Source organism: Lissotriton vulgaris, chromosome 3_1, assembly GCF_964263255.1.
Source record: "Lissotriton vulgaris chromosome 3_1, aLisVul1.2, whole genome shotgun sequence".
Taxonomy (NCBI): domain Eukaryota; kingdom Metazoa; phylum Chordata; class Amphibia; order Caudata; family Salamandridae; genus Lissotriton; species Lissotriton vulgaris.
The window spans coordinates 1,222,677,214-1,222,705,178 of record NC_141689.1 but is presented as its reverse complement, the minus strand read 5'-3'; the positions used below and the strand labels follow the sequence as shown (position 1 = coordinate 1,222,705,178).

The following is a 27,965-nucleotide window of genomic DNA, read 5'->3' as shown; positions in this document are numbered from 1 at the left end:
ATTAAAGATATGCCTAATATCTTCACCCTGTCTGTAAACTGACCCTTGCATGGATTGCTAACCTGCGAGATCAGATTACTTTTTTGCTGTCTTTTGTTCACTGTGCTATAAACCGGCCTACATATTCTCCTTCTTCATATACCTGACGTTGAAAAGTCTGTTTATCAGCTCTTCTTAGAGCAAGTATTCTCTAATCCTCCCCTTTATTCCCTGTCATCTAGCTGTCGGCAAATTATTGGAGCTGTCAAAAAGTGCAGCGGTATATATGTTGTTAGCTTCCATTTACAGAGAGTGAATTATTTTACTATCCTTTTTGACTCGGAATAGTGTCATTGAAATAAAGACCCCCACTCCCCCCCCCCCCCCCCCCCCCCCCCGCCCCTAATAGTACAAGTGCACAACTTCTCCAGTAAGAGATCCAGTCTTCAGGTGAAGCTCCTTCACCTCTGGGAGACTGACTGTCGGGCAGATACCAGCACTGGTTTTCACATTAGTCTTCTGAGTACTTTGCGGGGCATTCTCTTTCTTGGTCATAGAGGACTTTATACACATCTGAAGACAGAGATATTAATCCACTGTCTCAAACGGTAGAAATGGTTTGAGGTTGGTCTTCTTTTACATGTAGTGTCTAAGTGTCCTCCCTCTGTCTACAGCAGTGTGAGCAATGCACGTCTGCTGTCTCAGAGCTCAGACCTCGCTCTCCATTTTGTGCAAGGTCTAGGAAATCTAAAGATTCTAAAGATTGAAGTTGTTAATCCCATCATAATCAAAATAGTAAATACATCCCTCAGCACAGGCATTGTCCCTAGGGTATGGAAACAAGGCATCGTAAAGCCCTTAATGAAAAAACCGAATAAATCCCCCTCCGACCTTACCAATCCCCACCCAATCTCACTTCTCCCAGTTCTGGGAAAAATCACGGAACAGATAGTCTACAGAGAACTCAAAAACCATCTAGAAACAAACAATATCCTCCACCCCCAACAATCAGGTTTTCGCCCCCAGCACTCGACGGAAACAGCCTTGATCAAACTGACTGATTCCATAAAACTATTACAGGACCAAAGAAAGAACGCTGTGCTGATTTTATTGGATCTCACAGCAGCGTTCGACACAATCTCTCACTCTATACTCCTGGACAGACTTAAGGACATTGGCATCTCCGACCTGGCATTGGACTGGATAACATCCTTTTTAACAGAAAGATCACAATCCATCACACTAGGACCTTTCAGCTCTGCAGAGAAAAAGATTCGATCTGGAGTCCCACAAGGCTCCATCTTAAGCCCCCTGCTCTTTAACGTCTACCTCATCCCCCTCATTTCCCTGATCGAATCATTCGGCATTACTGTTACATCATACGCCGACGACACCCAACTCATAGTCCCGTTAGATGAGAACTCAACGACTGCCGAACAAAATCTAAAAAACTGCTTGAAAGACGTCTTTCTGTGGATGGAAACAAACCACCTTAAGTGCAACACTACCAAGACAGAAATCCTCCCCATGGGGAAAAATGTCAACTTCTGTCCTAATCTTTGGTGGCCAGAGGACTCCACAGCTCCCCCCCAGACCGTTACAACAGCAAGAAACCTCAGAGTCATCTTCGATACTGACCTATCCTTCGACCAACACGTCAGGAAGGTGGCAGGAAGCTGCTTCGGAATCATCAAATCCCTCAAAAAATTCTTTGATTTCCTACCAACGGATGCTAGAAAGGCGGTAGCGGTCGCGCTAATCCTCTCGCGCCTTGATTACTGCAACGGTCTAATGGCAGGTGTGAAAAAAGTCACACTCAAAAAACTGCAGAGCGTCCAGCACTCCGCTGCCAGATTGGTGCTCAAACTCCCCAGGAGGTCCTCAGCATCAACTGCTCTGAGAACCCTCCACTGGCTGCCTCTGCACAAAAGGATTCTTTTTAAGATCCTAATCGTTGCCTTCCGGGCATATAACCACACTGGCCCCAAATACCTAATTAAACGCTACCCACACTACAACCCCCAGAGGACCCTGAGATCCTTCAACAACAACCTGCTAAAACTAGCAAAATTCAACTTAAAAACCAAAGGGGGTAAAACCCTGACCCATCTATCTTCCAGAGCATGGAACTCCATGCCCCACCACCTGAGGTCACTGACCAAAGAAACTCATTTTAGGAAACAACTAAAAACATGGATCTTCAGTCTATCAGACGAGTATGTGTTGGATGCCATCTAATCATGCCTCTGTAACCACAACTTTATGCATACTTTCCAGTTAGCGCCAGGATGCTCCTTCCGGAGCGATAGTTGCGCTCTACAAATACCGAATACCAATACCAATTCCATTGCCCTCAATTATTCTGGCTCTATCATAAACACCATGCATGTACCAATCAGGCCACCGACACCTGCATGCTAAACACACACTCTAGCTAGCTAGCACAAGAGACAGGGCTAGAAGTGGAACTTTACTTGTGGGCCAGTAGGCCTTTACTCCAGTGATCAAGATAAACGACCGGTCACCGTATGAATCTTTAAATGCAGTAAGCTGCCAACACAACTCTTTATATTAAACCCAATGCCAGAAAATGTGGTCTTCTATCTCAAATGAGGCCAGGCTTGGAACACTCCTCTAGGTCACAAGACAAGTCCAGGTCCTCTCTTAATCAGGGCCACATGTAGTCTTCTGTGTACACTTCAGATTAGCGGGATGCCGGCCAAAAAATAAAAAATCTGGATATCCAATACATGCAGTCGGGCACTCCGAGCAGGCTAACACATCCGTTAACCATGCAAGCAACATTTCTGTCCAAACAGACATTCCTTATAGATAGTATTGTCGTTCGAACCATTACTTTGTTTTTCTGTTGGTCTTTTGACCCTCAATGCTGTTTGTCTGGTGGCGAGAGTTGTAGATCATGACAATCTGTTCTCCATTTATTGTATTCTACCCAGGATGAGGAGCAGTTACACAGGCTGGACTCTGAGCATGCTGTCTCCTATTACATCGATCGGACAGGATCAGATCAGGTGGATGTTCCCCAAGAATGGCAACCCAGCAACCTTATGCACTATTTCATATTGTATCACTCTGGATAAAGACTTGTTACAACTTGGCCATTTCTGCACATTCAAATAGGGCTATGATGACTTTTAGTGCCCTGAATGGGTGCCACAGTGGCTCTTATTGTTGCGAGGTGGCTACATGGTCTTCATTGTATACGTTTGCCAGGTATTAATACTTGGTGACTCAGGCTTCGGGATACCTTGCTAGAACTCTGCTGCGTCGCTTCTTTGGTGAATTGGCTTTACTCCACCCCACCTGCCTGTGGCCATTGCTCTGGGACTCATTAATAAGGTGATGAATTTCCTGGACAAAGTATTCATTTGAAGAAAAAGTTACTTACCTTCTATTAGAAATGGGGTTTCTGGTGCTAAGGTATACACCCAGGCCAGGCAGAACCCACAAATCTTGTCACGGTAATCTAGACACACAACTGAGATAACATGCACACCCTCTGGTAGCTTGGGGCAGAGTAGGCAGGCTTATCAAAAGAGTTAATGTGTAAAGTATTTGCGCATCACACAAACACACAGTAACTCAATGAATACACCGCAAAAAGACTCCACACAGGTTTATACAAATAGTTTTAAATCATCATTTTTATTTCGGCAACTTGCCATAAAAGCACAGAATGATAAATGCATACAAGTGCAATAAAACCATTCAAAATCAAAGAAGGACTTAAATCAGCTATGATTTAAAAACACAAAGTATTCACCCTATAGCATCATATTTCATAAAGTAATCATCAATCAAAACCCAAGCAACTACGATCCAATATAAAAACACATTTGGCCAAGAATTCATACATGTTAAAAGGGACAAATCAACCAACACCGCATGTTTAAAACAGGAGACTGCAAAGACAAAGGGTTGTGACGCATCAGTTCTTAACATGCTAATTGCAGACTTATAGTCCCTAATTCCCAAATTGCGACATTAAGGCAAGATCCATTTCCTTCTAGATGCATAATACGTAGGGTAAAAAATAAGAATATGCTTAGTAGATTCTAATGTCTCAGGGCCAAAGAGACAGAACAAATCTGGCCCTGAACCTAGTTTCTGCTATTTCGCAGTGACTGTACGCAATGGCAAGGTCCCAATTCGAAATTTCACATAAAGAGATGTAGCCGATGGTGGCTCGATTTCATCCAGGTAGCCTTCCAATAAAAAAGTCTTGTTGAAGTCCAGGAAGGCTGTGGTGGAAAGCCCACCCTCTGGTTCCTACATATCCCTTCATCTGTGAATCAGCAACAAATTCCCTTGAGCATGGATTTAGGTAGCGCACAAACGTCTGTGAGACAGACCATAAATTCTCGCAACCGATTTCACTGAGGTGATGTTTAATGAACTGAAACCATGGGATACTTACAGCACCAAGTAGGTTCAAAAGTTCTTCTAGACCCAACCGATAAGACAATCATTCCGGAGATGTTTATATCCGCCTTCAATACAACAGGGGTCTTAAGGCAACTTTGCAGACATGGGATCTATAACCCATCTCTAGCTGCAATGGAACAAGCGGGGTGCTAACCATGAGATTAATTAGGGAGCGAAAGAACCTGTTCTCCTCTAATTTCAAATACTCAACATTTGCATGACCCAAGAGTTCCCTCCTCCCATTTCCATATAGTGATGCTTCAAGGGCCTGCAAGTTGTACATTTACAGCACAGGGTAAATAGGACGTAGAGAAGAACATTGTATGACCCTCACTATACCCGCAGTATATTATTTCAGCTTTAATCTATTCCTTTGGATCTGCAACATCCAACCAAAATGTTCCGTAAGATTAAACCCCAGGTATTCAAACATGTGGACTCTCTCCAAGGGGACAACACCTAGCACAGGATAGGAACGTGCTGACAGGCAAGGATTGAACTCCATATACTTGGTTTTGTAAAGGTTGATTTCCAGGCCTCTCTGCCCACAGAACACACCATACTGATTTAATCGATTTTGGATACCCATAGGAGATTTAGAAACCAGCAGGGTATCGTCGGCAAACAGGAGTGCTGGGACCTTCCTGGTAGCCAGGCTAGGGGTGTCGTGGTTACATAGCTCTAGCTGGGCCACCATGGCATTCATCTATAACAAAAACAGAATTGAAGCAATGGCGCATCCTTGTCTGACACCCCCTGTAATGGGAATGCGTGAAGTTAATTCCCCAAGGGAGCCAAACCGGACCTGCGCATAGTTATTTAAGTGAAGCCTTCTAATGACACCTGTAAGATACTTGGGCACTCCCAGGTTGTTCATGACCTTCCACAAGTCTCCTGGCACCTGTCTTACCCAGACGCTTTACCTAGGGTAGTCTAGTCTATCCCTTATGAGACCTCACTTGCCAAAATAGGCTCAATACTGCTTTTCTCTGGCCTAAAAGTGCCAGACCCTAGTGAGACTTCAGCGATGCTTCCTAACCCTGCGGGTTAGTATAAAGTAATGGGATAGCCTCGTTATATGCAGAACCTCAGGATTCGTACATTAAGGGGACAGTGGTTCTGCCACCTATTGGCTTAAGAAAGCGTAAAACCTTTTTATGCAATTTGTCCCTCTACTGAGATGAGACTAGCCTTTAATGCAGAATATTCAAATTAAGTCCAAACAAAAGAAACTCATGTACTTATGAATATGATTTTATAGAAAATTGGTGAAAATTGTGTACTCAAAAAATGAGAACAGAACAAATATATGCACACACAGATATACACTATATAATTACACTTAAATTGGTGACGTGAAGTGAAAACAAAGAAATATATTTACATATCACAACACAATATATACATAACGATTGAACATATATTCAAGACACACATTTAAACACAGTGTGAGGTATATGAAATTATGATTCAACCCAACTAGTAACTAGTTTAGTCATTATAAATTATTCTAGGTGATCATTAACACTTGATAGTGTGCGTTGACGTTTCGCCACCTGGACAATAGTGCGATCAGGACTATAAATAGAGTCTGTGTGTGGCCTGTTTGAGAAAAATTAAGGCACTTCAGAGTTTATGTGGAGTTTGGACAATTATGATTCAATGTGGAGAGACCATATGTCTCTGCTCACCTTAAACGAGGTTCTACCCTGATACCAAATTCTTTGATATTGACAGCACGGCAGCTTGTTAAAATTAGATGGTTGACCTGTCAAAAAATAAATTATGGCTGTCGACGCGTGTCCAGAAAGAGCATTCTTAAAATCCCTATACAATATGCCCTTGCAGGAACTGTACCTGAATCAAAAGTAGCTCATCATATCAGCTGGTTGGATTTGTCAGTGGCACACGTGCCTACAACTTTATAAATAGATTATTCGAGTTAGACATCAGTCAAGAACAATAGGTAACCTTATAAACTTGCTAAGTAAAAATAACTAACCTCCGGCGTCTGGCGCTAGGGGTCTTCCATAGTTAATCACCCTTTACTCCAGGGCAATGCTGGTCGGGGCCGGCCGCCTCCAGACAAAACTTGCTTCTGGCACTCAAGGCTAAATTTTTGCCTTTGAATACTCTGAAATGTAAATAGAAGGGGAAGCCTTCATTAATTACAAGAAACGCGAAACTCGTGTTTCGCCTACCAAAATGGGGGTAGAGACAATAACATCTACGTCTTACCTCTGGCCTTCAATGTCCTGGAATGAAACTCCGGAAGTTGACTTCCTGAGTGCGTCCGATCGCTTCTCTTAACCACATGGCTGCTAGGCGTTTTCCCGTCCTGTGCTGCAAATTGTTATTTTACATTGTTTTATGACGAGCTGGCCTTGTCATCAGCGCACGGCAGGTAAGCGCCATGACGAGCCCAGCTCGTCATTAGCTTCGAAGGGGTTAAATAGATTATTTCAGGCGACATTTACGTTTCAGTAACGTCCTCGTGTGCGGATGCTACATACATGACAAGACTGCCCTCTGGTGGGGGTCAGCTAAAAAGAGCATACCGTAGTGAAGCCTGGGGAATGAGGCTAAACTCCCGGGTTATTCAGTTTGATTAATGCTCGGGTTACAGAGGCCTGTTTGTTTTTCAGAAACATATCTGAAAGGAAAATCAGCATTATCGGTGCTAATAAATGAAGGCCAAGGTTACAAAGGCCGATAAGTTCCTCATAATATTTGTGCAGATCATACAGTTCGATTCTAGAAACCAATAAAAACCATTAGATGGTAACTGTACCATAAAACGATAATTTGTTACAAAGTGTAAAGTTATACTTCTACATTGTTTTAGTGTAATTAGTGTTACCCTTGCTTATATACAAGTTCACATATTCGAATTGGTGACATGCGATGGTGACATTATAAAATTGAGGCACATATTGTATAATTATAACATTTGGAATACTTAGCTTCTGTAATACATATGAACACACAAATCATTTAAGCAGTTATATACATGTTATATTGATGTACATTATATGGAACGGAATCATCACTCTTGTTTGGCAGTTGCACATATGTTGTAATGGTATATACATCAGCAAAAGGAAAAAAAACCTTGGATTAATGCCACTAATGGTTGCCCTAATTCAATCCGCACTTCATTCCCACCAGTGTCAAAAATCAGAAAGCCCCATGGTTAACCACACAAAAAACATTACGGAAGTAAAAAACTAAATCTTGACAAGATCTGGTCCAATGTATTGATCAATCAGTGAAAATTATTAAAAAGACAATAACAAAGTTTTCCTATACACTCTTAATGTTCAAAATAGAAAGACAAAATATATAAAAATATAAAGAGACAGAATTGAAGTGAATCATTTAAAAAACATCATGAGTAATTAATCCGTTTGGAATATATACACCAGGTCAGGCTAGTATTAGCAGATGACACCCAAATAGTTCCTCGAATTTAATTCAAATTTATTTTTGCGTCAACGCGTTTCGGTGTTGTCTCTTGATAGGCACCACCTTTTTCAAGACAGAGTAATGGATTGTCTCTTTCAAGTTAAAATAACAACAACAAAAATACATATCAGTATCTCATCCTCATCATATCACGTTTAGCAATATCTCTTTATCCTAATAAATTATTTTAAAACCTTCATATATTTAAAACAATTTGTCCAAACTTATAAACATATACAATCAATGGGACTCTGCATAGGAGTCATTGGGGGCTAGACATTCTATTCACATAAACTAAATGGAATCCCTCTTGAGCACTATTGACCACTAGACACTTAATTCATGTAAATTAACATTCATGGGGTTCTCGCATTTGACACCTATTCACACATATATTACTCAATCAATCGCCTTCTTCCATACCTAAATGAACCATATATTGCACTCACTGGCTACACAGAACCAGAGGCTCCCAGCCACTTAGAGACCTCTATGTTTTCACATACAACATGTTATGTAAAATCTAAAATGCCCTATTGCCCTGATAATATTTATCAGCAATCTTTAAACTCTAAACTGTGGGTAATATGCTACATACCTCCTAAAATGAGTCAATAACACTCCATTCTTAATTTGAGTCCTCCGGAGACTACCCCGTTTTTTTTCTGAAATACAGAGGAGGACAAGAAATCAAACGGTAGGCCTATATCAAACCCATAATAGAATTCTGTTTAACCAAGATATATGGCAGAACCCATGATTTTATATACCTGTTGCAGGACCTATGTATGTTTTCTATGACACAGTGATCCCCATCATCACCTGTGTCTGTAACAAAATATTGACATCTGGAACTTATCCTGATTCATTAAAAAACACGCTGATCAAACCCCTGCTCAAAAAGCCCGGTCTAGATAAAGGTCAACTAAAAAACTACCGCCCCATAGCGAGCCTCCCTTTTCTAGCCAAAGTTACAGAAAAGGCTATGAATCAGCAGCTGTCAGCTTACATAGAAAGCCACAACTTGCTGGATGACACTCAGTTCGGTTTCCGTAAACACCATGGTACGGAAACCGCTCTCATTAAAGCAGCTGATGACATCAGAGTCATCCGCGATCAAGGAGGAACAGCATTGCTTGGTCGACCGTGTCGAAAGGATGGGTATTCAGATTACTGCTAGGGACCTACTTGCCTCCTTCCTAGCCAACAGAACCCAGGCGGTTACACTGGGCCCCTTCCAATCAGCTGATCTGTCGTTACCGTGTGGGGTTCCCCAAGGCTCATCCCTAAGTCCGACACTATTTAATATATACGTGTTGGACCTTGCCAGTGTCATCAAAGCATATGGGATGAGCCTAACCTCATACGCCGACGACACTCAACTGGTGTTGGCCATAAAGGGTGATGGACAGAAGGTGGCAGAGAGATTCCAAAGTGGAATGATTGCTATCGGTGAGTGGATGGCAAAAAATTGCCTGAAGCTCAACTCCGATAAAACGGAGGTGGTTATCTTTGGTAATCTTTCGCCAGTCTGGTCAGCAGCCTGGTGGCCATCGGCCTTAGGTACACCTCCCTGCCCCACGGTTAAAGTCAGAAACCTAGGAGTAACATTCGATGACCAGCTTAATTTCATGGCCCATGCAAATAAGGTGGCAGCCAACGCCCATTTCAAGCTCAGAATGGTAAGAAAAATCATACCTTATCTACCAGACTCAGCAGCCAAAACGTTAGTCACCTCCCTGGTTTTGACATCGCTAGATTACTGTAACGGTCTTCTGCTCAATGCACAAAACAGAGTTACCAAAAAACTACAGACCGTGCAGAATGCTGCTGCACGCGTACTGTCAAAAAAACCTAAATTTGCACCTATTTCGGACACTCTGAAAAGCTACCACTGGTTAACCATCCATAACAGGGTAAAATTTAAATCATTGTGCATAGTCTATAAAACACTACAGGACCAAGGACCCCGCTTCCTCAAAGAGCAACTGACTCCCTATAACCCGCCTAGAACACTTCGATCTACCTCACTTAATCAACTAGTGGTTCAACGCAGCCGAACAGCTTCTTGGGGTGACCGCCGCTTTTCAATTGCGGCCCCTAAACTCTGGAATACCCTACCAAACCACATAAAAACAAGCCCTTCACTCCTTCAGTTTAGAAAAAAACTGAAAACATGGTTATTTAATCAGTAAATCAAGCCTCTGTACAATCTGATCATGGAGAGACATCATTGCATTTTAGCGCCGAGACGCCCACGGGTAATTGTACGCGCTCTACAAATGTCATTAATAAATAAATAAATAAATAAATAAATAGTTTCCTCAAAGGGCTGATCTCATGAAACGGATTTCATATTTCACAATCGTGGGTATATCTTAAGTCCCAAAGGCAAACTTGTTATATGGTCTTTACTCGTATGTTGCTCTATGATGAAATATAAAAAAAAAAATTTGGTTTTAGATAAATTACATTTTTTGGATCGAGTCACTCACTGTTAAAGAAACAGTCGTGCATTTCATACCTGCATCAATACTGGCTCCGCCCCATCGGGTCAATGGAGTCCTATATTATAAAAATCTGGGTCAGCAGTGACAGTGCTGTGTAACCGTCACAGTGCTGCTTCGTTGTATGGTTCCCAAGTACGGCGAACCTGAACGAATAAGAATGCATGAATTAAAGTTAATACCCACTCGGTACTAGATTCGAAATGTCCCTATTTTTGCTAACGGTAATCGGGAAAGAATGTCCCCATGACGACATACCTGTAGTTCTTACGAGCGGCGTGCGAGGTAACGTGTCGTCCTTGTGACTGCCAGTAATACGCCGCCTCGTTGCAGAAGGCAAGTTTTATACAGCCCGCTCGCTCAGTGATCATCAACACCTGTGATAGGGTTACTATTGCGCCCGTCGCGTACATAATATGTAACTGAGTGCGCCCGGGCGATAAAGTTTACTACTCTTACTACCATAAACCATCTAATATGAAACCCCAGAATGTCCTGATAATGTCAGAATTCGCTACCCTAAAGCGTCGTATACAACGCCCCAACATCTGCTGGTAGTGCCGGGAACAGTGTATAGATTTGTATCGTCTGTTAAAGTATTATATAGTACCTGGGACGACATCACTGATAAGTATTTTATTTCAAGATGCAGTGGAGACGCAAAAGTATTGTCTGTAAATTACTATGTGGATCTACATCACAAAGTTGTTTATTTATTCTTACTCTCTGTCTGTATTATTTGTTCTCTGTATGTATTATTTACATGTTCATGTTTTGTAATGGTATACATTACATAATCTGGAATCTTAATTCATTTATATTTTGTTCAAGTGATGAATAATAACAGGTCCCTGTTACAAAAATACCTGCCTAAGTCATACTGAGCAGAGAGATCTGTCTAGAAATCTCTTCCTGCTCGTTCATTCCCCCATTTACAGAGTCAAGCAAATTAATCCATTTGCATTTTCGTAGGTTCATGGTTGCAGATGGTGAACCACCTCTGGGATTTGGTAGTGCCTTAGCAAGTATCCACCATTCCAGGTTGTTGCTAGAGTGTTGTTTCTCACTGTTGTGGTCAACTAGCGGGGAACCCTGCACCTTACAGCGAATGCGTGAACAGTGTTATAGAATATGTGTCTTTATTTCCGATTTCGTCTGCCCTACATATACTTTTTGACAGGGGCACTTGATTAAATAGATTACGTCCTGGGTGTTACAATTTGTATGATGGTGTAAGTTAGATGTTCTTGCCATTGTGTACAAATTCCTTTTGCTCAACAGTGAACTTGCAGGCTTTGCAACGTCCGCATTTAAAATGTCCTTGTAGTGGTGGCAACATCAAAAGAAAACTTGTGTCTGATGCTGGCACGTCTTTGAGGTATGAGCTTACAAGTCCTTGATGTTTCTTCCTCTTTTAAATGCGAACAAAGGACGGTCTGTCCTTACCCTGCAAGAGCAACAATATCCACTGAACCAGGAAGTCCACATCTTATATCCATGCCACCAGGATTATTCTTAAGTGGACTATCGCTTACCCTGGGAACAAAAGACACTGCCACTTCAGGCTCAGCCACAGTTCCTGCAGTTTGTTATGTTCTAAACACATTAAGGCCAAAACGACAAAAATCCAATGCGTACGGCTTAACCTCTTCCCTGCTCATGATGGAACCACACCTTCATGAGCCACGGGTGGCGTGTGCTCATGATGGCGTGGGTCCGTCATTCTGCGGCCGCTCCGCCCACGTGGCACTGATTTCCCGCCTGTGCGGGCGAATTAGTGAGTGGGCGGAGTCGTGACGGAACCATGCCGTCATGAGCACAGCTCGCCTGTGGCTCATGGCGGCGTGGTTCCGTCACGAGCATGGCGGTGCCGTGGTCCCCCCCCCCCCCCTCCCAGCGGAATTACTGCCGCGGCCAAGGGGTTAAGTTATGAATACTTTCCAGTCATTAAAATAAACACAGTGCTAGCCGCACTAATGATAATATATAATATGGGTAGTTTAAGGTTTTACTTCCTTGCATGTGTGGGGCCAGATAGTGCTCAATAAAGCACCATGTGTGGCTTTCAGGGTTCACGCGGGACCAGAGGATTTAGGCACTCAGGGCTCAAAGTGGGACCTTGCACCAAACGGTACCTGGGCTAGGGCTGGAGTAGTGGAAGCTTTGGAACAGACTTAGAGGCACAACCAAAACACAAGTGGCCCAGATGCTGCAATCTCGCTCTCGGCAGGGTCCTCCCTTCTAGGGAATGATGAGCACCGATGTCTGTGTACAGCGTGCCCTCTATCCCTCTATTGACGGGGGTGGGCTGGTCCAATGCGACGTAACCGGGTAATCTCTGGTCACCAGGGCAATGCTGGGATCTGCGCTGGAAGCCTTCCATGGCTAGAACACAGAGACTGGTATCTTGATTGGCATGGATGGCATGGATCGGTGTAACTTGAAATTGAAGGTCAAAAGCAAATGCTGGACCTAGAGAGAACCGCTCGGTCTGGTCGGAATGTGCATGTCAAAAGCAAATGCTAGACCTTTGTAGAGTGAAGCGCTCAATCTTTCTGAAACAAAGTGTTTGATGGCCCTGAGACTTCAAGAACAGGAGGGAAGCCAGCAAGCTCTTGGAGAACACATTAGGTCAGCACAGCACAAAGCTAGCAGGCAGCAGGCCAGCACAATAAGGCTGATAGCAAAGTGGCATCCCTCCTGCAACTCAACAAGCAGCTAGCAGAGTGGCAGTCCCTCCTGGTAGCACAGCAGTCCTTCTGGCAATGTCGTAGAGCCAGCGGTATCTAGTTAGAAGTCCAAAAAGTGTCTGATCTGCAGGGGCCCCAGTACTTCTGCCAAAAAGTGCCTTTTTAAGTAGGGGTGACTTCAAATGAGCCCTCTGAAGAGCACAAGGATCCCTTACAACCCAGTCCTGTCTGCTAGGCTATCTGTGGGGGGATGATCAACACCATCTGTGTGGGCAGGACACTACCTATTGAAATGCCCGCCCATCCCATTCCTCCCTGCCCAGGAAGACCCATCGGAATGTAGATGCAGATGAATGTTCGGTGTTCTGGCTGTCTAGAGGGAATGCCTAAATGTAGCGGTCACCCAGCCCAGCCCAGATGTGCATTGGAGACATGCTGTCAGGCACATAGATAAGTAACTGCAGAGAAATGGCCACTTTCTAAAGATCATCAACACCACCACTGGGCTCAGGCTCCCAACAGTAAGGCAGAGCCTTTAATAACTAAATAACAAAATAAGTGCCAGTACTGGAAGTATTTTTCTTTCCCAATAACCATACACTAATTGACGGAAAACAAAAAGTGACGTAGACTACTTTTTTTGTCTGAATTAATCAAATTGGGATTAGTATTTATTAAAAAAGAAAACATCTTTAACTGCAATTTTTTATGCATTTTTCATATTATTGCAACATTTAAAACACATATGTACAAATTCAAAAGCATACAATGCACTCTCACACATACCACTGTCCGGATTTGTTCACCTTCACTCACACCCACTCTGCACATTCACCATACACATCCAATATGTTTACAATGATTCAATTTTTCATAATTCTTTTTACAATGCCATAGAACATTATATTTCACCACTTTATATTTTTTTAATTATGTTCAATGTTGATGTTACTATACTCTTATGGCTAGGAAAAGCGGGGACCCGTTTTTCCTAGCCATAAGAGTGTAGTTGCAATAATATGTTGCAATCATATGAAAAATGAAAAAAGCATAAAAAATTGCAGTTAAAGATGTTGTTTTTGAATAAATACTAATCCCAATTTGATTGATTCAGACAAAAAACGTAGGCTACGTCACTTTTTGTTTTCCGTCAATTAGTGTATGGTTATTGAGAAAGAAAAATACTTCCAGTACTGGCACTTATTTCACTTTCTAAAAGAGGCATTTCTAAAACATTAAGGTCAGGTCTGACTTTACCAGTAAGAAGGATTTATCATTCAACCCAAAGATGTAAAACATGAAAAAGCTACCCTCTGATCAGGAATTACCACGTAAAAAAGGTATAAGGGAATTCCCAATGCTAATCTGTAAGAGGGGTAGGCCTCACAGTAGTAAAAATAAATAAATAGGCTGTTTGTCACTACTAGGACATGCAAAACATAACAGTATATGTCCTACATTTTACTTACATAGCAACCTATCCTTAGGGCTACCTAGGGCCTATCTTAGGGGTGACTTAGTTGTAATAAAAGAGGAATTTAAGCCTTGGCAAATAGTTTTATATACCACGTCGAAGGGACAGTTAACAGCACACACAGGCCCTGCAGTGGCAGCCCTGAGACCAGTTTGAAAGGCTACTTCTGTGGGTGGCGCAATCAGTGCTGCAACCAGCCAGTAGCATTTAACTTCCAGGCCCTGGGTATATGGTATACCCCTTTACAAGGGTCTTGCAAGTAAATTAAATATGTCAATCCGGTATATACCAATTACACACATGTTTAGGGAAGAAGCAAATGCACTTTAGCCTGATTAGCAGTGGTAAAGTGCTCAGAGTCCCAAGACCAACAAAAAGATGCAGCAAAATGTGGAGGTAAAAAAAATGTTTAGGGGAAGACCACCCTACGTATGGCAGGTCTGACACCTTTGATAATATTTGTGGTGAATACTACACCTTCTCGCAAATTCCCCAGCACCCTCCCCCTTCTCTTCTGAGGAAGAGCCTTTCATAGTAAGGTCCAGGACACAGAATATTCTGTTCATGTCCATCTACCTTAGTTGAGGCCGGAAAAATGTTGAAAATGATGCCAGTGCACCAGGTTGTGCTGTATGATGTCAGGTGTAGTCACTTCCTGCGCAAACCTCGCTGGAGAGCCATTACGAGAGAGAAAGAGTTCTGGATCCACTATAGCACCTGGGCTAGTCATAATGTGAAGCGCTCCGATACCCCCGGGTCCAGCTAGCGCTATACAAAACTTATAATAAATAAATAAAGAAAGAAATAATGGGATTAATCTATGGAAATGTATAGTATGCACCAGAAAAAATGTTACTGAAGGTAAGTAACTTTTTCACCCCTTGCTTTGAATTTCTTATCTCTGCATTGTAGCCATTGATTTCCTAAAGGTAGTTTTCTCTCTTTTCAATTTCACTGTGTTATAATATTCTCTCTGCAAATTGCTGTTTGTAATAGTAATGGCAAGGAGGCAGGTGCCATTTAGAAATACTTCATACACAATCTTTCTACTTGTGCTCTAGTTTGACTCGCTAACACGCATTTCAGAAATACAGTAATGCAATCGGTGGTGCTTAATTAAAAAAAAGGTGTTAGCACTCTTTGTATGGAATAACCTAATATCATGTCCAGATTTTACTAAATTACTGCGCTGATGTCGCTAGCATGGAGCTCTTCGGGAGTTCTAATTTTATGTGCAACCTCTCATGGTAATCTCAGTTTGTTGAATTTGCTACTTTCTTATAAATGTGGCAGAATTGTCTTGTTCCATTTTTTGTTACTGATTCACACAGGATGAATTGGGGAAAATGTGCAATAAGATGTGTGTCCCCTTTTAGCATTATAGCCAGAATTATACCAGTGACATTCATGCATCACACATACATCTTAGGGCCATTTTCCAGGGAGCAGAACCTTAGTTTATCCTGACCGCATTGCCAAAATCACTTAGGACATTATAAATTATTGATGCTTTTGATTTAGTTAAGAAACCGGTAATACAAATCCTCATGAATTAAGTAGCTTAATGTCTTATTTCCTCTTTAATTACTAAACAGTTGTATTACCCGTAGAAAATGATTTGTGGCTAGGTATTGAATTTCTCACTTCAATCAGCTCCTGTGTTTCGTTTCACATTTCCTTAAAATTGTGAAGGACCGACTTTTTGCTTGACAATTACTTCGACTACAGATTAACTATTGTACATCTAGGACAGTAGCGATTTTGCCCTTTCATCCATCAAGCTTTTATTGTGCTCTCATTATATACTACTCTTGCCAAGTTTTCTAGAATATATACGTGCAAAATTATTTAAAATATATTTGCATATTTTGGCTGCAAAATGCATTCAGAGTGGAACATTTCTGAATAATGTGCGGGGAGGACCGAGGATATGACTGGAATCTATCGCTTTATTTGAAATGTGTTATCTAATCACTTTATCAAAATCTGAACATTTTTTGAATTTTAAATGTCTTTACTGACGTGGGTTTGATTTGGTTAGTCTTTAAATGCTGAATGACCGTTGTATAAAAAAGCAATTGCTTCATTGAGCTCTTACTTTTTTTTTTTCATCTTTCTTCTAATAGGATTATGGATTTCCCGGGACATTTTGACCAGATTTTCCAGCAGCTTAACTATCAGAGACTTCATGGGCAGCTATGTGACTGTGTCATCGTTGTGGGCAACAGACATTTCAAAGCTCATCGGTCGGTGCTGGCAGCATGCAGCACACATTTCCGGGCCTTGTTTAGTGTAGCAGAAGGCGATCAGTCAATGAACATGATCCAACTGGACAGTGAAGTGGTGACTGCTGAAGCTTTTGCTGCCTTGATTGACATGATGTACACCTCAACACTCATGCTTGGGGAGAGCAATGTGATGGATGTCTTGCTGTCTGCCTCTCACTTGCATTTGAATTCTGTTGTAAAGGCCTGTAAGCACTATCTTACCACAAGAACATTGCCTCTGTCTCCTCCTAGTGACAGAGTTCAGGAGCAAAATGCCCGCATGCAGAGATCGTTCATGCTACAGCAGCTCGGCCTAAGTATAGTAAGCTCTGCTCTAAATTCCAGCCAGAGCACAGAGGAACATTCCAATCCAATGAGTTTATCCATGCGGAGCAGTGGCGTGGAGCAGCGAGCTACTTTTCCCATACGTCGTCTTCACAAACGAAAACAATCCTCTGAAGAGAGGGCCAGGCAGCGCATGAGGGCCTCCATTGAGGACTCCATCATTTCAGATGTCACTCAAGAGAATAGTCAGTCTTTAGTTCATTCCCGCAATGATTTTTTTTCACAAGATGCTCTAAAAATTGTGGAGGATTCAAAATCTGATACCATAGCAGACACTCATGAGGATAACACTATCATGTTTGACCAGTCTTTCAACACACAAGAGGACTCCCAAGTGCCCAGCCAGTCAGATAATGTCGGAGGGAACTTGTCTCAGTTGACAATGGCAACCCAAACAGCTCAAGCAGAAACCAGCTACGATCAGGACTCAGCCTGTGAAAAAAATGTCTTCCAGAATGAAAATGCAGTGATCGGGCTGAATGAGAAAGAACATATGAGAGTCATTGTCAAGTCGGAGCCCTTGAGCTCTCCGGAGCCTCAGGATGAAGTTAGTGATGTAACATCCCAAGCAGAAGGAAGTGAACCTGTTGAAGTTGAAGGGGGAGTGGCAAGCACAGAAAAGATTGAACTGAGCCCTGAAAGCAGTGACCGCAGTTTTTCTGACCCACAGTCTAGTACGGACCGGGTGGGGGACATTCATATGTTGGAGGTATCCAACAATCTAGAACATAAGTCACCATTCAGCATCTCCAACTTTTTGAGCAAAAGCAGAAGTGTCAACTATAGCACTAATCCAAACAATGATGACAACATTCCGAACACAACTAGCGATTGCAGGTTGGATGCAGATGCGCCATACTTGATGAGCCCAGAATCTGGGCCCAATAGTGGACATTCAGCGTCTGCAATGTCTCACATGGACAGCCCCTTCAACGACTCCTCTGACTCTCATTTTGTTCGACCAATGCAGGATATAATGGGCCTTCCATGTGCACAGTCTTTGGGTTACCGAGCAGCAGAACAGTTTGGAATGGACTATCCAAGATCTGGCTTGGGACTCCACTCTTTGTCTAGGTCAATGATGATGGGCTCTGGTAGGATGGGAAGCAACAATTTTCCTGGATATCGCCGTATTGCACCCAAAATGCCCGTTGTGACATCTGTTAGAGGTGGTCAAATACAGGACAGTGCATCTAACATGAATGGGACATCTTCCTTTGAAAATGCACACTCGTCACAGCAAGGCCCCCCACAGTTGACTAGGGCGTCTGCTGATGTTCTTTCAAAATGCAAAAAGGCCTTATCTGAGCACAATGTCTTAGTTGTGGAAGGCGCTCGTAAATATGCATGTAAAATATGTTGCAAGACTTTCTTGACCTTAACAGACTGCAAGAAGCACATCCGTGTGCACACCGGGGAGAAACCCTATGCCTGCCTGAAATGTGGGAAACGATTCAGCCAGTCCAGCCATTTGTACAAACATTCCAAAACAACGTGTCTCAGGTGGCAGAGCAATAACCTTCCCAGCACTTTGCTTTAATTTTGTCTGCCTTCCCGAGAACAAAAAAGTGGTGCCAAGGCCATTTAATTGAACTTTGACACAAAAAAGATTTTTGAATGTGGTCTACGTTTAAAATTTAATCAATGGAATTGACCTGGTGAATAGTAAAATAGTATGTGTCTTTGATCAAGCTGATAGTTCTTTTAGGGTTCAAACATCAGCTTAACACTCCTACCGGTGGACCCACTTTTTCTTTCCCCTTCCAGAGTAACTGTTTTCAAAGCAGGATTTATTATTTTCAGAGAGTAGATACATTGATGGGAATGAACTTCGCTTGTCAATCACGGGTTGCTAGAATAATGTTCAACACTGCCTGTAAAAGATCTTGGTTCTATTTAACCAAACTAAGTTTGCTGCAGAATTTCCATCGGTTTGGAGGGAGTGGAGGGTGAGGGGAGAGCAGAGGGTTGGGCTACCCCTACAGGTGTAGTAAAACACTTATATTTCCAATTTGATGGGAAAAAAACTATCATTCTTAAAGTTTCAGGTGAAACTGTGGGTCATTTTGTAAGTGGTGTGACAAAAGTGGAAGAGCCAGCACTTTTTTTGATAACCAAGTTTATTGATTTCAAATTTGTATATAAAGTAAACAATGACATTGCCAATACCCTTGCTCACAGTTAGACATCCTGCAGAGGAATACATGCAGGATAATTTATGTAAAGCCCGCAGTCCATAGTGGTCCAGCCATTTACCCCATATTTGTTCATGTGTACGAGGGCAGCCTCATGCCATGTAGATGGGTTCCTCTTGTGCTGCACTCCAGTCCATTCCTTTTCTCCATTCAGCCATCGCCGGTGTGAGAACCCCCACTGTGGCACTAGCAAATGGCACATCTGATGTGTACTTAGGGGGCAAATCCCTCTTTGTTGTTAGTATACTTAACTTGAACAAGACATACTGTCTACCTTAAACTACTTAAAAGTACAATAAATATTACAACTGTTTTAAGGGTTCAAATTTTTTTTTGACTGATCTTCAGAAATAGACTGTAATAATGGTGCTTACAACAAGTTTAGGATGGGTTGGGATTGCACTGTTAGGTGTACATAATTTGCATTGTTGGAAACGCCAGGATTTTATGTGTGGTGGTGACATTGTTTTTTTCTGTAAAGGTTGTTTTGTGTGACCAGTCAAGTTATGTTTTTGTATTTGTTTTACTTAGCAGTATTTTAACCACGTTGTGTTTGAGAATATATATATATGTACATATATATATGTATAAAAATACCTTTAAAAAAGTATGACAAATGCATTAGTCTTTTTTCACTGTGTTTCCGTTAGAACATGGTCATTATCTGTTCAAGTTTTTATATTTGATATTTGGCTATGCACCCCATTCACAGTTTTGCGTCTGTTCTTTATTGCTCATTGTTTTCAAGTGCATGATTTGTGACTATGTGCAGTGGTGCAGAATGTTTGATGCCCTGAATGAGATGCAGTTTTAAGAGTTTTATATCTTTTTAGTAATCACAAGTCATTGCTGATTGAAGGGGAAACCACATCAAACTCCTATTGATCATACGTTAAGGGTTCCCATCCAAAAGGCTGGTCTCTGAGACTAGTTCGATAGTGATTGGCTAATCAGTGGCCATGCACCAAGGGGCAGGACCTTTCTTATGGAGACTTTTAACCAGATTCCTCACCTTGTGAATGACCGCAGGTGCCAGCGTAGATCTGGAAACTTTTGAATCCATTACCTCTTTCTTCTACAGTTAGCGTCATTTGACTCCATGTTAGTTCTGTCCGGTCCAGACATGACGTCGGGGGGTCCTTTCTTTCCACACTTGCCAACACCGAGTTTATCGAATTCTGTCTCTCTACAGGGATTTGTTTCATTCTCTAAGTGTGTAGACAGTGGCAATTCCTAAAACGACATGGTTTAAAACCATGTCTTGACTGTCACCAACAGATGTTGGTGACGGACACTCGCTACGTCTGTTTATCATGCCTTGGCTCTCAACACAACTCTGCGTCGTGTCCGTGCTGTGACAAGATGAACAAGAAGGTAGTCTGCGAGTGAGGGGCCAAACGTGCCATCAGCGAACTCAGGAGGTTGAAAGAGCTCTAAAGGTTGAATTTGGAGGTGTGGAACTCTCGTTTGTGGGCCCGATGTTCCCAAGTCATTTCTTTTGACCGGTCATCATCAAGGTCATGGGCCTCAGGTAATTTAAGGAAGTCCCACAAGAAGAATAAAAAATCAAGGTATGGGTCTACTTCGTCCCGCCACTCCCACAACCTTGAGTTGTGCAAGGGCCTGTGCACATCTGGGCAACAAAGTTGTCCCTGTTACCCCCAGTCGGAACCGATTCCAATGATACTCCCGCTTTGGTCCCAACCCGAACGTATTGCGATGCCACAACAGCTGAAAGTATCCATGGACCACATTTGTGGTGGCACAGATTTGGGCTCTGTGGAATCTGGGACCAATGCCATCAACACAGTCCCACATTCAGTGCTGTGCCTGATGCTGCGTTTGCTGCCGCAATGTATCAATGCTTATCTTGATGTCCCAAATGCTGGAAGGGGCACAGATTGTATTGTAGGGTTTTAGAGACCTATGCTCCACCTCCGAGACCTAGACCATATGCCCATTCTGAACTGAACTATGCCCACATTATGAATTGGGTACTATTGAGGATGATAACCTATATAGAGGAGGAGAATATTTTTGATGATCTCCAGGATGCCAGTGGTCTGAACACCTCCCCAGACATTGGTCTCTCCTCACTGAATTCCACTATGGCTACTGAAGTGTCAAGTCAATCTCTTTCGCGACAGGACTCTGGAGGGCAGCTGGAGACCTTGTTCTGCCGACCAAAGAAGTCAAGACTACTCTCCTGACAGAGGTACTTAACCCTGCACCATCCACTTTGAAGCCTCTACTCCCCTTTCACAAGGCTGTAACTGACGTTCTGATGTGCACGTTGTCCAAACCAGGATCTTATCCTCCAGGCAATAGACCGGTAGCGAGGCAGGACATGCCTGCTCCTGGAGATCTGGACTTCCTATCACAACATCCCACGGCGGAGAGTGTCGTGTTGCAGGCAATTACAAGCCATTTAACCCAAAAGCATTCTCTACCACCCAATCTGACAGAGAATCAAAAATTCTTCTTCACATAAGTTACCGCTGTCACATTGTCCATACGCAAAAGAACAGATCTCCCGATCAAATCTTTGCGAAAACTCTGCCATGTTTACAAGCCTGACTGCATTTCAAAACAATTTATATGTTCCAACGTCCCTTCCAATGACCATGCACACCACCCCCTGTCTTCTTTGTCAAGAAAGAAGTTCCTCAACCTGAGTTACTTGCATCGCTCTCCCCCAAAAAATCGGTTGGCTCTCAAAAATAACCTTTCCGTTCCATGCATCCAAGTTCTCCTTCCATCAGAGCAACTCCTTTTTCACCTCCCTGTTCAAATGAACCATGTCTCCGTACCAAAAACCTTCCGCCAACCTTGGAGTCTTCAGACACTGAAGCGACCTGTAGTGAAGTGGACCTGGAAAACCTGCCTGAATCGAAGAAGATACAAGTCCGATCACACAAGCCAACTCTCTTAACTTTACTGAATCCTTTTTTGACATTGGAAAAAAACCACCTGCTTTATTTTCTTTACCTTCTTTTCCGGTAAACACAAACAACATTTCTTTGTGTCCACTTCAAATCCTGAAAACTCCAAACTCTGAGAGGGAATTATTACTGACTTCTCTTTGTTTATCACAAAACCTAAACTCTCTAATAAACTCATCATCACATTCAATTGCATTCTGATCCATCAATAAAATATCGTCTAGATAAATTATCAATCTCATTCCTCTCTCCTTAAATAACCTACTACTGCTCGTATCACCTTTGTGAAGCACCATGGCGCAGCTGACCATCCAAATGGTAGACACTGGAACTGAAAGAACTGATTTTCCTATCTGAACCTGAAAAAAACCTGACTCTCCTTTGCCATTGGTATGGTGAATTTTGCGTCTTTTAAATCTATCTTCACCATCCAATCTAAATCCTGTAACAAATCTCTCAGACAATGTATCCCCTCCATTTTGAAGGGCCTGTATTTCACAAACCGATTGAAGTTACAAAGATTGATGACCTGTCTCCATCCTTTGTCCTTTTTCTCCACTACGAACAAGGTACTCACAAACCCTCTTTCTCCTTCTTCTACCTGAATAATCACGCCTTTCTGTAACATCTGGTCTACCTCTTCCTGAATTACTTCCTGTAAATCCCCCCAGAAACATTAATTCTCTTGGTTCCACTGTTTGAATAGGTAAAAACTCAAATTCTATTGTATAACCTGTTACAGTCTGCAGCACTCAAGCATCTGCGGTTATACTCTCCCATATCTCTTTGAAGAACTTCAATCTTCCTGCCACCTTTAAAGGGGTAAAACCAAAAATACTCTTCATACTCACCATGTCCTTGACCACTGGGTTGACCTCTTGATCGCTATCCCCTTCTTCCTTGACTTCTCCCTCTTTGAGGATAGAAAGGGGTAGCGTTTGTCTTTCCTCTGTAACCACTGTACTCTTGATAAGAGGAGTTACTATACTGGACTCTAAACCTTGCTCGGACAGTAGACTGCCCTCTCCTACTGGCCCTACCATTTAAACACTATTCTGAAACACACTTCGCATCGCAAACTGACTTTATCCAGACCCGTAAAAGTCTTTACATATTTTGTCAGAGACCTTACTAGTCCATCTCCAAACAATAAACCCTTTGCATTTTCCGTAGACTTTTTTTTATTTTTAGCCAGGTCCATTAATTTGGGATTTATCCTCATTAACGGAGTTCTGCATCTTTCTGTTAATAAACCAGCATTTGCGTTTTCCCCTAATGCAGATTGCCCTCTGACACCAGCCGCTCAAGAGCAAAAGATCCACCTCTGTATCCTTCAAATACGCCTCCTCTACATAATCAAAAATTATTGCCAAAGGGCCCAAAATATCTAACAATTTATCTTGACAAATTTTGAGGGACTGCTCCAAACACTTTCTGGGATCCTTTCCCATTTTAAACATATATGTAATCAGGTCTGGATCTAAGTTTGAAGTCAGTCACCTTCTCTTCAATAACCGGTCCAGAGCACTCAGCCCTCATCAGGTTACGCTCTTCCCTTTCCAAAGACCTACGCAACCTAGTCTTAATGTACTGAGACACATGCTCCATGGGCCACCATTCTTTTCCTCTGGGATGCCTTAATCTCACTAGGCTCAAATAAGTTCTCCCCAAAAGGATCCTTCACAGTAGATAATATTGAATGACTGGACTTGGCCTCCTTAACACCTTCTTTGACCTTGTAGTCCTCTTTATACTCTAAATCAAGTGTATATTAATCTAAATTCACACTAGACTGATTTTTATTCTCATTGTTTCCAAAATCCTGTGATTCAGCGCTCTGCCGACTCTTCCTTGTGCCGCAAGGGGCACATGATCCATGCAAGGCACTTTGGCCCCCTTTATTTTTATCATTTTTATCTAAATGCCTCCTCTTTTTAAGGCATTTACCACCTGGCCCTCTGTTCTCAGACTCCTCTGAAATCGAAAAATATTCTTCCTCATCTACATTTCTTTTACCTAAAACCGGTTTAAACGTTTCTTCTACCGCTAATTTTACTTCCTCACAAACCATTTTCCTTAACTTTTCCTCCTTATTCTCCTCCATATCAATATTTTCCTTCTCTAATGAGAAATTATATTTTAAATCCCAAATATTTTTAAATTTTAGCTTCCTTCCACTTCAATAGTTTTTTCTCACTCGTTCGCTTCACAAAACGAACAACCGGCAACGAGCGTCTAATTTCACCAAACGCTTGTTGCCTGGCTACCATCAGACCTGAATGTTACTTAAAGACCCAACTTCCGTTAGAAACTTGCCCGCCGATCTCTAATGATGCGGACGTTTCAGGCTAGTGAAACACGCAGGCATCCATTTTGAATACGCTAATCCAGAAGTGCTGCGCTCAAGCTCTCTCAGTACTCACCCGACGGTAAAAAAGTTATTTTAATCTTTAAACGAAATAGCTCATTCCTTTTCCCAAATTTATTTCAAACGAACGAAATACATACTTGCTGCTTTCGCATACGTATTAAAAACTCCTATAAACAATACTTTAAAAAGTACTACACCAAATCTTATCTAAATAACTAATTATACCTATAAAACAAACATAATATTATATAATTACTAAAACAATAGAACCAATTGGGTACAATTAATTCCATTATAAATAAACTAATGCTTAAAAAGCAACATTCAAAGGATATACTTAGCTTGTTCAGAAGCAGCAACAAAAGAGGGAGAAAATTGAGGACGCAGAGAATATGTGTTTGAACATTCTGTTTTTATTGTGATGTTATTAAGTTCCATTCTGGGAGCTTTTAAGTGGTGTTGATGCTCAGAAGGAGTTAATAAAAGATGAATGCATAATGCTAGCATCCTGTCTTGCTATAAAGTCAGAAATTATGGATCTATACTCAAAACTGATTTTCTCCTCGCCCAGGCATCAATCAGGTCAGTGAATACTACATGCATGATGGGCGTTATTCACGTGCATTATAGGACAAAGGGGCAGATACTTTTCCAATGGTCTCAGACGGCATCCATCAAACCTTACACAGGCTGACCCTGGAAGGACAAGATGTGGCAAAATATTCTGGGCTGAACACTACATACTCTCTGGGTAGGGCAGTAGGAACCAGCTTGGTTCTTCAGCCCAACGTCTGGATTCGCTCCACAGCTTGGGGTCTAACTGCCTCTTTATGGCCATGCCCTTTGACAGATCTAGGTTATTCAAAGCAAAAATGGACTGCCCTTGAGAGATTTAACGACAGTAAGGTCACTGCCTGCTTTCTCTGCTTAGCTCTGCCAGTTCAGCAGTTACCCCAATAGCCTTTTGAGGCTTTGGTAAGGGCTACCAGCAGATGCAGACAATGTGTGCCTCAGCAGCAACAGGCCTCCCAAGTCTTGAGAGGCAGGGGATCAGGCCGACAGCATCACGCCCCCAGAGTCAACTGGTTACCACAATCAAAGCCTCCCACCTACATTGAAATGATATCACTGAATATTCAGTATTGGTCTTGTACACAGTCCTTCAATTTGGAAACTCAGTGCCTTTGCTTATTACATCTCGACTACTATGGAGGTGGGATGTTGCCGAATTATGCTAATGCCAGTTAGTCAATTACATTTATTGACAATATATGTCTGAATTACAATGGATCAATCTCAGTGCATTGCACATCCTATGAGCAGAGTAGAACATAATGTAACCCAGATTTGGATTTCTTAATTGCCCCTTACTATTATATGGTCCCTACAGATTTAGCAGGGCTGGTGCATTAGTGCAACAATATTTCATAATGCAGAGGCTGTGACTTCTTATATCGTGAGTAAATGTTGAATACTCTTAGCCTCCAGAACACGCTAACAGAAAATCCATATATAGTTCATTTGTATCCGTTTGAGATTTTACAATTTTCCTTTTATTCTTTCAATCTTTTGTTAAGTTGTTTGGTCCTTAGCCACAAAGCCAACTTGTTTCTTTGCATAAGGGAATTAAGCCGCAACTTCCTCAGGGCTGTTTGTGTTCCAGAGTCCTCCTTAATGCCATTTGAAATTCCGTCCTGATGTAGACATATAAGTAGTGTGGGTAATTTTCCTGTTCTCCAATCTCAAGTCAAGTCTCAATAGAAATATATTTCAGCGCCCAGTATAGGGTGAATTCTGTTTTCTGTGTACCCTTATCCGGTACGAAGATGAGTAGGTCCATTAGTGGCAATTGAGTTTGTTCAATCCTACGCTGATTTGAGACTGGAGAACAGGGAGGTTACCCACAGAAACTTAAAGCCCACACCAGGACAGAATTACAACCGGCATTTATTTATTTATTTTTTTTATTTATTTTTTGCACTTATAATGCGCGCAGATACCCACAAAGGGTTTCCCGGCGCAAAGATATGAAAGCTGAGAACACTGAAAGCGCAGAGAACACTGAAAGGAGGACTTTTGTAAATAAACAGCCCTGAGGAAGTTGCGTGTTAATCTCCATATCTTACGAAATGCATGTTGGTTTTGTGGCTAAGGATAAAACATTGAATAAGAGATTGGAAGAACAAAAGGAAAACTGTGAAATCTCAAACAGATGTAAGGGAACTATATGCATTTGATGTTAGCGTGTGCTAGAGACTGAGTATTCTATATTTATGATTTTTGGTCACATGTTTGGGAGTAGGGTGTATCTCCCTACCTTATGAACACTGCATCTATAGTATTGGACGACAAATAGCATGCAGAATTCTTTAGATCACCATTTCACTTCAACCATTCACCCTTTAAGTCAATGTACATAGTAAATGTTGGTTCGACTAGATCACAGTACTGCATCTAAACTCCTAAACCTCCAGAGTCATAGATGCTGTAGGTAATGTTGAACATGACTACTCTTATTCACAAGGAATTTGTGGAAACAGAACTAACCCTTTTTTCATGCCCAAAGTTATACAAAGAAAAAAAGACAAAAATACATTTTAAAATGTTTATAGAAAAGCACAAATCTTTGTAACTAAGACATGAACTGTGATTATTTGACAGATGAAACACGTTGTTATGAGCATTATTATAATGGTGAAAAATACAAACCATTCAACCATGTTAATTGTTCCTAATGTTACTCCTATCTATGTCTAAAATCCCTACTCTAGTGAGAGCGTAATGAGAGTACCCTTCCATCAAACCCATTTGGAATTATCTAACCCCATACCTTGATATAGAGCCAGCCTCAGTGCATTAACAAGAGCCTCCCCGGGACCCAGTGGACCCTCGTACCCAGAGCCCGGACCCTCTGATGGCTTGCAGGACGGGGGGCTCACGCACCCGTGACCCGCCAGACGGAGCTCAAGCCCCGGTCCCAGCTTCCGAACCCTAGCCAGGCCAGGGAGAACCTCCCCGGGACCCGGTGGACCCCGTCCCCAGCGCCCGGACCCTCTAATGGCTGGCAAGACGGGGGGCTCATGTACCCTGGGCCACAGGACGGAGCTCAAGCCCCAGGCCTGGTCCCAGCTTCCGAACCCTAGCCAAGCCGGGGAGAGCCTCTCCGGGCCTGGTGGACCCTTGTTCCCAGCACCCGGAACCAAGGAGGGTTAAGTCCAGGCTTCGTCCTCTCCCAGACGTCCTGCCCGAGGAGCCCATTTTCCTCTACTATTAAGCCCCCACAT

General features: G+C 42.3%; 1 protein-coding gene across 2 annotated transcripts in view; it reads left to right on the top strand.

The window, feature by feature from the left end:
- The window catches only part of LOC147727681 (zinc finger and BTB domain-containing protein 5-like), a 142,650-nt gene extending 122,665 nt beyond the window's left edge, over positions 1-19,985 (top strand). For both annotated transcript variants that reach the window (XM_086961685.1, XM_086961684.1), the window contains one exon: positions 16,688-19,985. In XM_086961685.1, the coding sequence (XP_086817811.1) occupies positions 16,692-18,713 (2,022 nt within the window). In that variant the 5' untranslated portion in view covers positions 16,688-16,691 and the 3' untranslated portion in view covers positions 18,714-19,985. The remainder of the gene's footprint in view (positions 1-16,687) is intronic.
- The last annotated feature ends 7,980 nt before the right edge of the window (positions 19,986-27,965 follow it).